The sequence below is a fragment of the Larimichthys crocea genome, chromosome XVIII, assembly GCF_000972845.2.
Source record: "Larimichthys crocea isolate SSNF chromosome XVIII, L_crocea_2.0, whole genome shotgun sequence".
Lineage (NCBI taxonomy): Eukaryota > Metazoa > Chordata > Actinopteri > Sciaenidae > Larimichthys > Larimichthys crocea.
Genome location: NC_040028.1, coordinates 3,871,455 through 3,885,052, shown reverse-complemented (window position 1 = coordinate 3,885,052; position 13,598 = coordinate 3,871,455). Strand labels below are relative to the sequence as shown.

The 13,598-nt window shown below is 38.8% G+C and overlaps 1 protein-coding gene across 1 annotated transcript; it reads right to left on the bottom strand.

Annotated features, from left to right (window-relative positions):
• Window positions 1–3,642: 3,642 nt before the first annotated feature.
• Window positions 3,643–9,276, bottom strand: LOC104928680 (CD209 antigen-like protein E). The gene is made up of 5 exons (XM_019277064.2): window positions 8,977–9,276; window positions 6,769–6,930; window positions 5,768–5,910; window positions 5,201–5,310; window positions 3,643–4,106 (listed from the first exon to the last, which is right to left on the bottom strand). The coding sequence occupies exons 1-5, from the start codon at window positions 9,158–9,160 to the stop codon at window positions 3,944–3,946; spliced, it is 762 nt and encodes a 253-aa protein (XP_019132609.1). The 5' UTR covers window positions 9,161–9,276; the 3' UTR covers window positions 3,643–3,943.
• Between the last annotated feature and the right edge of the window lie 4,322 nt (window positions 9,277–13,598).

Sequence of the window (13,598 nt, the reverse complement as noted above, 5' to 3'; positions counted from 1 at the left end):
CAGCTGCTCCAACATTTCAAGTGCGCCCTTATTGCCGACTTTATGGCAAACACTTTGAGACAACTGGGAAAATCAGCGCTTTGGCTAGCCTACTGAAGCGCGTGGACACTTCTGGTTTTCAAAATAAAAGTTTATTTGAGTGTTATATATACACAATATTGCTTTGGAGATTAAAAAAAATGTCATGTAGCTATTGTGTACTTGAAAGTGCAAAAAGTGTGAATATTACATTACACGTGAACATATATACATACATATAGTACACACACACACACACACACACACACATATATATATATATATGTGTGTGTGTGTGTGTGTGTGTGTGGTGTGTACTATATATATATAATATATATATATAATATTATATATATATATACACACACACACACACAATATATACACATATATACATACATACATACATGTGTGTGTGTGTGTGTGTATACTATATGTATGTATATATGTTATACAGCACTAATGTACTGTTACTGTGATGATAATAACTGAAATATTTATATTTAATCTGTGTCTATAATAACCAGATCCTGAAATGTAGATGTGACATGAGGGTTTTCTGAATAAAGAGCACTAACGTGTACATTTAACTGATTTTGATTAATCGTTTTTATATTCGCTTTTATGAACATGTACACACACACACACACACACACACACACACACACACACACACACACACACACACACTATATGTATGTCCACGTGTAATGTACACGTTAGTGCTCTTTATTCAGAAAACCCTCATGTCACATCTACATTTCAGGATCTGGTTATTATAGACACAGATTAAATGTTAAATATAAATATTTCAATGTTTATCATCACAGTAACAGTGTTACACACATTAGTAGCTGTAAACACTCACTGAAAAATACATACGTTGGTTTGGTGCTTACATAAGGAGTAAACATTTATAATCATCACTTTAAAAGTTACATACGTTGTTTTTGGTGCCTGTTTGTTTCCCAGATATATTAGTGCGTGTGTGACTGAGTGTATAAGAGACATTAACTTAAAGAACTTTGTAGAAAGGCGCTTTATGAAGTTCGGTCCATTTCCTTGTATTAGTTTACGGGCAGATCTGCCACATCCAATATGGCGGCGACGTCGACGTACGATTCAGTGCTCAATGCGGCGTCTTTGTATATATGTCTATGCATTTAATACCCACGCTTTATTTTGAAAACCGGAAGTGTCCACACGCTGCAGTAAGCTAGCCAAAGCGCTGATTTTCCCAGTTGTCTCAAGGTGTTTGCCATAAAGTCGGCAATAAGGGCGCACTTGAAATGTTGGAGCAGCTGGCTTGACTACGCGAAAACGAGAGACGGCTGGCTTGACCGCAGTTATTCACTGACTCTGTAACGTCCTATAGCAGTGTTGTAGGTATAATGTCGTTGGAAACTTTACGAGGGAAATAACTGATGGATTTATACATGTACCTCCGCCATACCGACACTACGGTGAACTCTGTCTGGGAAAACAGCCTCCATCTCCCACTGTGAGAGCGAGGTAGGTCGGTAACTTTTAGATGTCTTTGTCACTTTCCACGATTCACTGTGGATCAGGATTTCTGTCACGACAAAATCTTACAGCGTCCATGAGAATAAAAAGACAGGGACGATGATGGTGTAGATATTTTTTGATTCACAGAGGAATCAGGTGGAAACCCACTGATAAATAAAAAGAGGTGCTCTGGGTCCTTTTGGACTCTAAACGTCTTTATCTTTTAAATTGTCACTAATATTTACCGTGTTTTACCACATGTCTGCTCATGGAGTTTGTTATGTCGTGCACAATCTAATGTTCACTCCGTTGATCCACTTTATTTGCTTCCATGGCTGTAGTACGTTTCATACCTGGCAACAAGGAGCTCCGGCATGAGCCGTGTAGTTACCAAGCCGGATCAAAACACACAGAACGAAACCCAAACAGACAGTCCGGAAATATACTGACTATTGTAATTTAGCATGTTTCCTTAATCTCTGATGACACAGCTTATTAATTTTAGGATTTATTAATATACAATATTACATATTGTGCCTTTAAATGTAATGCAACAGTGATATCTAGTGGTTAGAAATTGGTACTGCAGCGCAAATTCAAAACACTAGCGAGTCGAGAGAAAGAGAGAGAAGACGTTACTGTCTAAATCAGGGGTCTTCAAACTTTTTTAGCCTAAGGACCCCTTGGACGAGAGACAAACAGAACATGGACCCCCACATGTAATTCATTTTTTAAAATGTGGTTCATATGTGTTTATGCTGATTAAAGGTTCATGCATAATTATTGCATCATGTCATGATTCCACACCTCTCTCCGTTGATGCCACGCCCCCCACGCTAGATTTGGGTCAAAAGTCTGAAACTGAAAAAATAGGATCTGAAACTGAAAAGATAAAACATGCAACTGAAAGAAACATATGAAAGTGAAAAATGAAAATAATTAATTTATTCAAAAGAATTACCAGAGTTGATCATAATTGTATTTAACCTGGAAAAAAAAGATGTGTACACTTATTTTTATTTTGAATATGTTGCTGTATTTTTCAAAATTCAAGATCAAAACTTGAAATTTCAGTTTCAGATTTTATGTTTTCAAGTACAAAACCTTTGACCCTAATCTAGCTCCATAGTGTTGTAGATGTAGTGTCTTTGGAAACTTTTTGACCTTGATGTAAAACGTCATGAGGTCAAGGGAAGATGTCAAGGAGAATTCAGAAGGATTTAGGAAGAAACATCTGCAGTGCTCAGAGAATCTGACTGCTTACTGACTTACAGACACTAGGCTACGTCATTATGCGATGGCCGACGTTATTAATGTGAGTCTGTGGTAAAACTACAAAGTTCAAATCGTGCATCTGAGACAGTTCTCCCTATTGTGCTGAAGACACTGCTGCTTCTGCTGATCTAACAGTGGTAGACTAATCTAGTGTGGTTAGTCTTAGCTTAACTTAGCTTGGCATAAAGACTGGAAGCAGAGGTGAAATAATAATGAAATAAGTGTACGGGCTCGGTGGGGTTTGGGCACAATCCTGTGCTGCGTTTGCCTCACTGACACTGTCACATGCCCAAACCCCTCTCCCTCTCTCTCCTGACATACATACACAAACAGCAACTAGAGGGTTGTTGATATCGGCCCAGTTTTACTCATCAATATTAATGCAGATATATTGTGCATCCCTAATTCAAATGTTATCAACAAATCTAATGAGACGCCAGTAATTTTATATATGTGATCAGTGATAGTCTTGACAGCATTTTATTTATGTTTATAACATTAAAATATACATATTCTAGAATTCTTATGTAAGGCCTGTTACCACGTCAGCTTTCCCCGTACATAAATCACCTTCCCAGATTGATTGCTAGGTCTGTTTTTCTCTAATTAAAGGTATTCAAAATATAAATCAATAGTCACACACACTTAGTAAAAAAATGATTAAATAAATTTTTTTTTATTGATATTTCATATCTGTCATTTCAAAAAAGAGCCTACTTGTTAAAAACAGCTATGTGTTGTTTCATTAAGAACTACTGCAAATTTACCCCATGGTTTATGTTCCTTGAACTATAAAAAACAAAACAAAAAAAAAAACACTTGTAAAGCTTTTCTTTTTCCCCATCTTATTATTGCGTGAAGCATTGTTGAAAGCATAACATCTTATTGTATCAGAAAGAAGACATGGAAAAACCCCACATCAGAGCAATAGAAAGAAAAAGAAGAGCAACCTCTAAGCTCTACCTTTGAACAATTGGGGATCACAACAACAGTTTCAATTCCAGCCTTGGATTTCTCCTTCATATAACACAAGACAATTCTAATGCTGGAGCAGAAACTTTTACACAGGAACATTTATCAGAAAGGATGGAAGATGGATGAGCATGAAGTTTCGTTCCATATGGCATACAATTCTGCATAAATACTAATATTGCTGTATTATATATTGCTCGCAGATCCATGTCAGACTTTTATCACAACCCAAATCATTCCAGTTATTGATCTCATTCACTTTGCTTATAATATGGGCACAGTTTTCTTGTATTTGAGGTCCACCACCATTATCAGGCTGTTGATTACGCCAGAACCTAACAACAGGTCAAAAGACAAGACAATAATGACTTTGTTAGTTTGACATGGACACTATTATTCAAGCAATTCTCCAGGGGATGCTACAAATACATAAACAATGTGAGTCAGTGTGCTCCTGGGATGTGTACCTGTGCATTTTAATCAATATTTTCACAATGGATCAAATAAAATAGTGACAAGTAGAGAGAATGATAGTAGTTTCCAGCCACTGCAGGTAGGCACAAACAAAGCTAATGACCAGCTGATGACCATAGAGGAACACAGCTCAATTTTACTGACTATTACACTTGGGCAAATATTTGCTTACACCTTGCAGCTTTCTAAGGTGATACTGTATGTGAGTGTTGTGATTCCAGCATGTGCTGCTTATTATTTTTTATATTTTCAGGCACGTGTCTGGCATTGTTTCTTATTTTCAGTAAAGTTTCATCTTCATGGTAAACCATTATGGACTACTGGAACAATATTTTCTAGATGTTTTTATATTTGTACAGTAACACAAAAACTAAATCCTGTTTCTTTTTTCTTTTTTTTTCAAATAAAGCCTTTAAACTACCAAAGTGACTGAGGAGTGTAATGAAACTGCTTTACATTTCTATTTTAACAATGTATGTCAGTTGTTCTGGTCAGGAAAGATTACAACTGTTTAAACAGAAATTTCTATTTTGATTTTGAGCCATCCTGTTCAGTGATGTCTCTAAAGTATTATACAAAGTATAAAAATATTGTATGTGCTAACCTTTAAAAAACCCACAATAAAATAAAAAGACCACTGCCTCTTGACAGAAGATAGGAGATAGATGCCTGATTAAAAGGATCACGTCACCATCTGGTGGTATCACTGGGTAAAGTTGAGTTGTTTGATTGCGCCATACATACTGTATATATTAAGTAAAAATGTTGCCCTGAAGGTGAATTTCAATTCAATAGTTCTGATTACACAATGATTTCATTATGAATATAGTATTATTTCTGTTTCTGATGATTTTCAAGGCAGGCCTAGAATGTATATACATTTCATTAATAGACATCCAACAGTGTTTGTATTTTTGTTTATATTCAACCAAGGGAAAGCTCATTTCTGCCTTACTTTAGGGTAGTTGAATTTCCATTAATCCATTTCCAGGTGCCCTCTTTGACTTCGTCAGTCAAACCAATCCAAGCCATGGTTCCTTCCTTAGTGAAGCCAGAGATGAAGGTCTGTTCAATAAAGATAGCAGAGAGTCACAGTGTTTATATTAGTTTTGAAAATATTATATGTAAATATATTGTATTCAATATGTTAAACAAACAGTGTGAATTGAGCCATATTGATTGATTAAATACGATGCTTTGTTTACGTAAAGAAATGTTTTGTCAATTTTTTAAAATGGATTTCCATTTAATTTACAATAGATATTTAAAGCCCCTTGATAATACATTATAGCATCTTGGGTGGTGATCCTTTTCATCTTGTGCCAACAGCAGAACAGGGTTGGTACAAAATTTGGTTCAGGCATTTATGGTGCCCAGATGATTGATCCTGCTGTCTTTAGCGATCCTCTAAACCTTTCCCATAGAACCAAGAGGTTGATTTTTTTGTATCTTTATTGACATATCTCAACAACTAGATAGTGGATAGTGGTTACAAAATCACACGCATACACACACACAGTACCTGTTCCACAGTACTGCCAATGACCACCAGATCTGCTCCTCTCTTTCTGCAATCATCTCTGGCCTTTTGCCAGGAACCAGAATCATTGGAGTGGAGATAACAGGCACAGCTGAACTGGGTCCATCCAGCAGGACAAATATGTCCTGTAAGAAACAATGACACTTAAAGATGAGAAAAAAAATAAAACAACACTTGGTGCCAATGCACAGTACGGGGGTACAAACGTGCACATTTGATATCTAGCATACATTTGATTTACAATTTTCAATCCAGTATCATGTGAAAGTATTTAATACACATGCCAGATAAATTATTTGGTTAGGTTTAGGAAAAGATCATACCATCCACCCCACCTTTCCTAGTGAGGATTTTGACGCTCTTTATTCAACTGCTGGTATTACACTTTCATACACACATGTACTTGTCACATGTAGGCAAGGCAACATGATACCTTGGAATCGGTGGTTAAAAAGACAATAGCATTTCTGTTTAACTTCCTTTTAAAGACTTCTAAACTTTAAAAGCCCTCTTTAAAGTTGAAGTTAAACAGAATGGTTATTGTCTTTTTAACTTTGGTTTTGTTGTCTCGGTGGCTTTGAAGCACAGGTTGGTAGCCTGAGTTAACCAAATATCAAGATAACAAAGTAAAAAGAGTCGTGGAAGGAGATTTTAAAATAGACAAATAGAATGCACAACTGTCTCATTACTAGAAGGTTTCACAAGTTTCACAAAGTCCATGTGCAGACTTAGTTTTAAAATCCACAGTTATGATTAAATAGCCCTGCCTTCTTGTAACCAGATCTTGAATCAGGTCATGACACCCTGGTAGTTCAAGATATGTGTTCTACAAAATGTGGCACATAGGATGCTAAACATTTTACTGTGTAAACTAGTGTGAATCGCAGACAATGCTCCACAGCATACATTTTGCAGAAATTAGACAATAGACTGCCATGTCTTTAGCATGTGACATAATGTTTTTGTGCACTGCCCACACATACTCAGCCTGTTCAGCTCTTTAGCCAGTTCAGTGAGGCTAGAATTCAGCAGACGTTTCTCTTCAGTCAGGGAAGCAGACTTGTTTTCACTGGCCTGGAGAAGCTCAGTCAGTACGGCTTTGATATTGGAGAGTTCTGCATCTGAACTCTGTATGGAGTTATAGTCTGTAACAGTAAAAAGAGTAGTGGAAGGAGATTTTAAAATACACAAATAGAATGCACAATTGTCTCATTACTAGAAGGTTTCACAAGTTTGACAAAGTCCATGTGCAAACTTAGTTTTAAAATCCACAGCTATGATTAAAAAGCCCTGCCTTCTTGTAACCAGATCATGAATCAGGTCATGACACCCTGACCGGAGATTTCACTTAGCAGTACGTGAGTGCGCATGTGCATCTACATCCAAAACAGCGGTTGCTATGGTGATCGGTGCACAATCGGGACCATGCAGCACCAGAAGTCGCATTAATGTTAAGAAGTATTTTATTTTTTAATTGGTTAGCTTCAGTATAACAACGTTATTAAAAAGAATACATTTAGAGACTTATTACATTCTAAAATTGTTGGTCTTATTTAAAAATGCACGCATTTATTTGTATTCAGTGTTAAAAAATATTATATGGCTCTCATGGGAAGGCATTTTAAAATATGTGGCTTTCATGGCTCTCTCAGCCAAAAAGGACCACAGGATCTCAGAATCAGATACAAAATAATTAGATGCAACATCCCATGTGATACATATAGTTTTGTCTTGTTTTTGATTCAACTGTTCTCTTATTTTTTTTTTTTTGTTAACACCAAAAATAATTATTATTTATTAACTGGACCTACTTCTTCTTCTTCATCTTCTTCTTCTTTTCTATGTTACTTCCTCATTATACACTATGTAATATGCCATGTCTTTTGAGTGATGACTCTCTTTTAACACAGAGGTCCATACATGTACAGTACATGAATACAATTTGTTGCTGCTTCTCAATAAATAAATTAAAAGAGAAGCTACACTGAAGTGTCACTTTCTATATCTGTGTCACTTGGGTGCTACATATCTTCTTACAGAAGCATATTGTTACCACGCCAGACAAATAAAAAAAATGATCAGTATCATGTTATAATGTGAGTTCTCCATTCAGCCACTATCTGTAACTGCTTATCCTCATCAGGGTAATGGTTGAGCTGGAGCCTATCCCAGCTGACTTTGGGCGAGAGTTACTCAAGATGGGGTACACCCTGGACAAGTCGCCAGCTTATTGCAGGGCACTTAGAGACAAGCATTCACACTGACACTCACATCTATGGGCAATTTAAAGTCACCAGTTAAACTATTAAGTTAACTAGGTGCATGTCTTGCATGCCTTTGGACTGTGGGAGGAAGCTGGAGTACCAGGTAAGAACCCACACACACTGGAAAAAAAAAGGCCAAAATGCAGGACTTATAATAAACTCAATGTGATTCCACTACACCGTAGTGTAGTAGTAACCAGGTTTATGCATTCAATATTAATAAAGCCTATTTGTTTGCCCAAACCAAACAGCAAAAAATGAATGCAGTCATTTTGAGTTTATTAGTACTATTACATAAATCTTATTACTTGCTTCACATTAAGTTTGTGAGTTTATTTATATTAAAACTATGTAATTCAAATGGACGGAAATTTTCTATGTTATTGAAATGCATAAGTGGCCAAACATTATTTTTTTTGAGTGCAGACAGAGGGAGAACATGTAACCTCTGCACAGAAAGGCCCCAGCTGAGGTTGAACAAGGAACCTTCTTGCTGTGAGGCACAGTGCTAACCAACGCCCAATGCCAAATGCCACCCCAGTGTGAAACATACATGCATAATTTGTTGTTATAACATGATAATTCATATTGTTAATAGGTTACATGAAAAGTTTCATGTTGTAATGTAATCACTTGGTCTCGGGCAAACGGGGTAGAAGTGGCTCGAACTGATTTTTCCTCCTGTACAGCTCCATGCATTTTAAAATCCTTCTTAATGTAGGCATACTTATCACAGTTTCATCCACTGTGCTCAGTAACAACAGAATGTCTCCATTTTTCAACCGCACCAATACACTAAGGAGACAATAAGAGCATAACAAAAGGACAGCAGAACAACAAAAAATCTAACTAAAATTGTTTAAGAAAACATGAGGAAAGTTATGGTTAAAATCAATACTTAGATTTCTGAATGTGGTTTAGACTCACAGTAGACACTGAGGCCAATGAGTCCAGCCAGCAGACAAATAATCAGCAGCCCCAGGCAAATGACGACTCCATGAAATCTCCTTGCTGAATTGGCCTTTCCGTCTGCTTGAATATTCTTACCTGTCTGATTTGGTTTGACAGATTTTTCACAGACAGACTCAACATTGACATAGATTTCCTCCATAGCTAAGGTTACCAGTTCCTCTGCAACACAGACGAGAGCAGGTGGAAATGATACGCTGTTGGTTTCGATCCCTTGTTATAGGAAGTCACAACTGAGGTGTTAAATATGGTTAAACAACAGTAGAAACAGAAACACCACCCATGATGGCTTGCAGTTTAGGGCTTTGACATACAGTGGTGTTCAAGTTTCGCTGTTTGCTTTGCTGTAGTGAAAGATATTCTCAAATTGCTGTAAATAGCTGTTAATAACTACATAGGCTTTAAGTTATCTTAGGCATTTTAAATGAATATATAAAAAGCTGAATATCACACACCACCTACTATGTTTGCCATTAGACTTGACCTTCTCCTTAAACTGTGACAGATGTCCAGCATCCCTGCAGATCACCATGTAAGTTACAGTTGCTTATTAAGCGTTCCACATATTTTGCTATAACTTGGTAATATGCTTATATATGAGTGGACAGTAGGGTTAGTGTAAGCAACCATTCTCAATGTGACAAACACTTCATTTCACTAGGTTGTCTACGTTTATTCTACATGGAACAACACAACAAGAATGCACAGGGAGAAATATAAGATGCGTGTTTTGTAGTCCACCTTCAAAACTTTGAAGTTTTACTACAGACCACATTAATAACCTCCACCGTTACATTATATATTGCGATATTACACATATTATATTACATAATTACGCAGCCTTGTGTAAGTGCAGTTGGATTTTCTGAGTACTGTGGATGTCTTTTTTTCTGGAAATAAATACGGACACAATCAAAAAATACGGAGATGGCTTCGTTGTTTGTGTAGCGAGTCAGCAGTACAATGCTCCCTCACTTAGACTCTCAGTGACTTCGCTTTTCGTTTGGAGTCACCACAACTTTGTCAACAAAAAACTCCACCCAAACGGCATATATGGACACACGGATCACGCCACATGGTGCATAATTGCAACGCACTCGCATCGCGGACTTCGGACCGGTAGGCCTGTGTCACTCGCATTCATTCATGCTGTGTATGTTGGATTGAGCGCGTCTACTGGGGAGCGCTTGTTTGTGAAAGTCCGCTGAGACACGTTGTCCTGCTCGTTGAGAGTGATTATCTGTGGCGTTTTGGAATACTTATGGATGTGAAATAAGCGATCTGTGAAGAAACTAATTAAATGAAATCTATGCTGGGTGTATTGTTGATTCACTGCGCAAATCACTAAGTTGCTGAGCTTTAGAAGGCAGTATGAGTGAAATAAATGAACGAGTGGAAAACAATGGGTCTGAAGCAGTGGATGCTAAACGAAAGGTCAAACTTACTGCAAAAGCCTGGGCAAGTAAACTTGAAAGTCTGCAAAATGAACGTAAAATGCATGTGAATAAAATAAAACGCTTAATACCTGTGATGAAAGAGCTTATGAAACGAAATGAAAATGCACAAGAGTTGAAATCACAGTTGCATACTCTTATCCAGCTTCTTGACACTGCTGTTAACCTGCATCAAACAATAATTCCGCTGTTACCTGAGGATGAAAAAGGTAAACAGAATGATTGGTTCTAAGTATTGAAAAGTACAGCAATGCATTCAAGAAGGATGTGAGTCGATGGTTGGATGAAAAGGAACATGGTCCCAATCCTGTTGGACAAGATTTGGTTGCAGCAACAAAGGATGTGTGTCACTTTCAAATGGACGATGCCTCACAGGCAGCAGCACAGGAAACAGGCTCCATCACACTTCATGAAGGTTTAAAGGACGATGTAACACCAAGTGATAGCATATCAAATGTGCAAAGCAGAAGATATGCACAAAGTGCTGCAAGTGGAAAAAGCTCTGGAAGTGGTAAAAGGTCCTCTGTATCAAGCACCTCCTCTGCTCGCATTATGGCAGAGGCTGATTTAGCTGCATTGATGGCACGGCAAAAACTGTTACAGGATAAACATGCACTTGAGGAGGAAGAGCAGCAAATACGGAAACGTAAAGAGAGGCTCAAGTTGGATGAAGAAATTGCTGCACACTTGGCTAAAGTGAATGTGCTAAGGGCTGCTAGCATATCTGGTTCAAAAAACACTGTAACAGACCAATCCAATGCAATGAATTCTTACCTTAAGAACGGACAAGGAAAAACAAAGTTCAATATTGAAGCTGCTCCTTTCATTCCACAGAGGCTGGAAACAGTTAAACAACAATCAAAACTGACCCATGCTGCTCACTTTCAGCCTCCTGCTTTAAAGCACCACCTACCTGAGTCCAGTCTTCAGCCTAGTGCTCATAATCATCATATGCAACATGAAACCATTTTCAACACTGAAGGTTCAGTAGGCAATGGGGAGCAAAACAATGTTCTTGATATCATGAAAAGACAGAATGAAATAACAACACTGCTGGTACAGCAGCAGCAACGTTCATCCTTGCCCAAAAGAGACATTCAGGTCTTTGATGGTGATCCATTGCAGTTTCATACGTTTATGAGAGCCTTTGAAAACTGTGTTGAAAGGAAATCTGAAAGTTATAGTGATTGCCTGTACTTCCTCAAGCAATTCACCAGAGGTCGCCCAAGGGATCTTGTAAGAAGCTGCCAGCATATGGACCCAGATAGGGGCTATGCTCAGGTTAAAATCCTACTACAGGAACGTTTTGGGGATGAACAAAGAGTTGCAGGAGCCTATATGGACAAGGCGTTGTCATGGGCCCCGATTAAAGCAGAGGATGTTAAGGCGCTCCAAGACTTCAGCTTATTTCGCAAAAGCTGTTCGAATGCAATGAACGAAGTGCAGTACATGTTTGAAATGGATATGCCTGCTAATATGCTGACAATAATAAAGAAGCTGCCTTACAAGTTAAGGGATCGATGGAGGACAACTGCTTGTGAAATACAAGAGAGGCGTAACCAAAGGGCTACATTTAATGATATTGTTCATTTCATTGAAAGGCAAGCAAGGATTCTAACAGACCCAGTGTTTGGGGACATTCAGGATGCATCACCGGCATTAAACAGAGGCATGAATCGAACCGGCTAAAAACCTAGATCTAGGCCAAAAGGAAGTAGTTTTGCTACAACTGTGTCTACTGTAGAAAACAATAACACACTGACGAAGGGAAGGAGACCAGACACAATCTCATCAGACAAGAAAGTCTGTCTGTTTTGTGAGGGTGGACACGCTTTGGAGTTTTGCCCTCGATTGGGGGAAAAAAGGGCTCAAACTGAGAAGATCGCCTTTTTAAGGGAGAAGGGAGTGTGCTTTGGCTGTTTGTGTATAGGACACATCAGCAAGGATTGCCGAAAGCGTCTCTCATGCAAAGTGTGCAGTTTGAAACACCCCACAATGCTTCACATCCACTCAAAGGAAAGGGATCCAGTGACAGAGGGAGAACCAGGCACTGCAGTGGGCTGTGCTCTGGTATCCAGTGGGCTTACTGGGGCTGGTAATCATGACTGCAAGCTTCCCATAGTGCCAGTACAGATTAAATCAAAGAAAAGTAATCACACAGTGGTTACTTATGCCTTCTTGGATCAGGGTAGCACGGCTGTTTTCTGCACAGTTAACCTCATGAACAAGCTCAACCTCGCAGGGAAAAGGACGCGAATTCTATTACGGACAATGGGTCAAGAGAAGGTTGTTAATAGCACTGTGATTGCAGGACTGGAGGTGGCTGGCTTAGACGGGGAGACATACTGTGATTTGCCCAATACCTACACTCAGGAGTGTATGCCAGTTCATAGGGGAAATATTCCATGCCAAAAGGATCTTCAGAGGTGGCCTCATTTGGGAGATGTTCACTTACCTGAGATTGACTCCGAAATTGAGCTGCTGATTGGAACAAATGTACCGAAGGCACTGGAACCACTACAGGTCATCCGTAGTGTGGACGAGGGACCCTATGCCATTAAGACTATTCTGGGTTGGATTGTTAATGGACCACTAGGAGGAGCCAGCGGTGAAGGAATGGATGGTGTAACTGTTAACAGAATCTCGGTCCTGAACTTGGAGGAGCTCTGGCAGCAGCAGTTCAGAACAGATTTCCCAGAGTGCGGTCATGATGAACAACCTGGTCAGTCAAGAGATGATCAAAGGTTCATGAAGCTGGTCCAGGATTCAGCCAGGCTTGTAGATGGCCATTACCAGGTTGCATTGCCTCTGAGGAAACGTTGTGTGAACATGCCGAATAACCGGAAGATTGCAGAGCAGCGTGCCATAAACCTAAAGAGGAGGTTCAAAAGAGACTCATTTCAACAACAGTACACAGATTTTATGAATGACATGGTCTCCAAGAGATACGCAGAGAAAGTACCTTCAGGTGAGCTGACACGTAGTGATGGGAGACTGTGGTACATTCCACATCATGGTGTTTATCATCTTCAGAAAGGGAAAATCCGTGTGGTTTTTGACTGTGCAGCCACTTTCCAGCCGACATCTCTCAATGCTCAACTGCTACAAGGACCGGATCTCACTAGC

Excerpts from the sequence above, each read along its gene's own strand:
- LOC104928680 (XM_019277064.2), bottom strand. The coding sequence starts at position 9,160 with ATGGAGGAAATCTATGTCAATGTTGAGTCTGTCTGTGAAAAATCTGTC. Across the intron at positions 6,931-8,976 it reads CATTGGCCTCAGTGTCTACT|ACTATAACTCCATACAGAGT; the intron begins GTGAGTCTAAAC and ends TTACTGTTACAG. Across the intron at positions 5,911-6,768 it reads TAAAGAGCTGAACAGGCTGA|GACATATTTGTCCTGCTGGA; the intron begins GTATGTGTGGGC and ends TGTTTCTTACAG.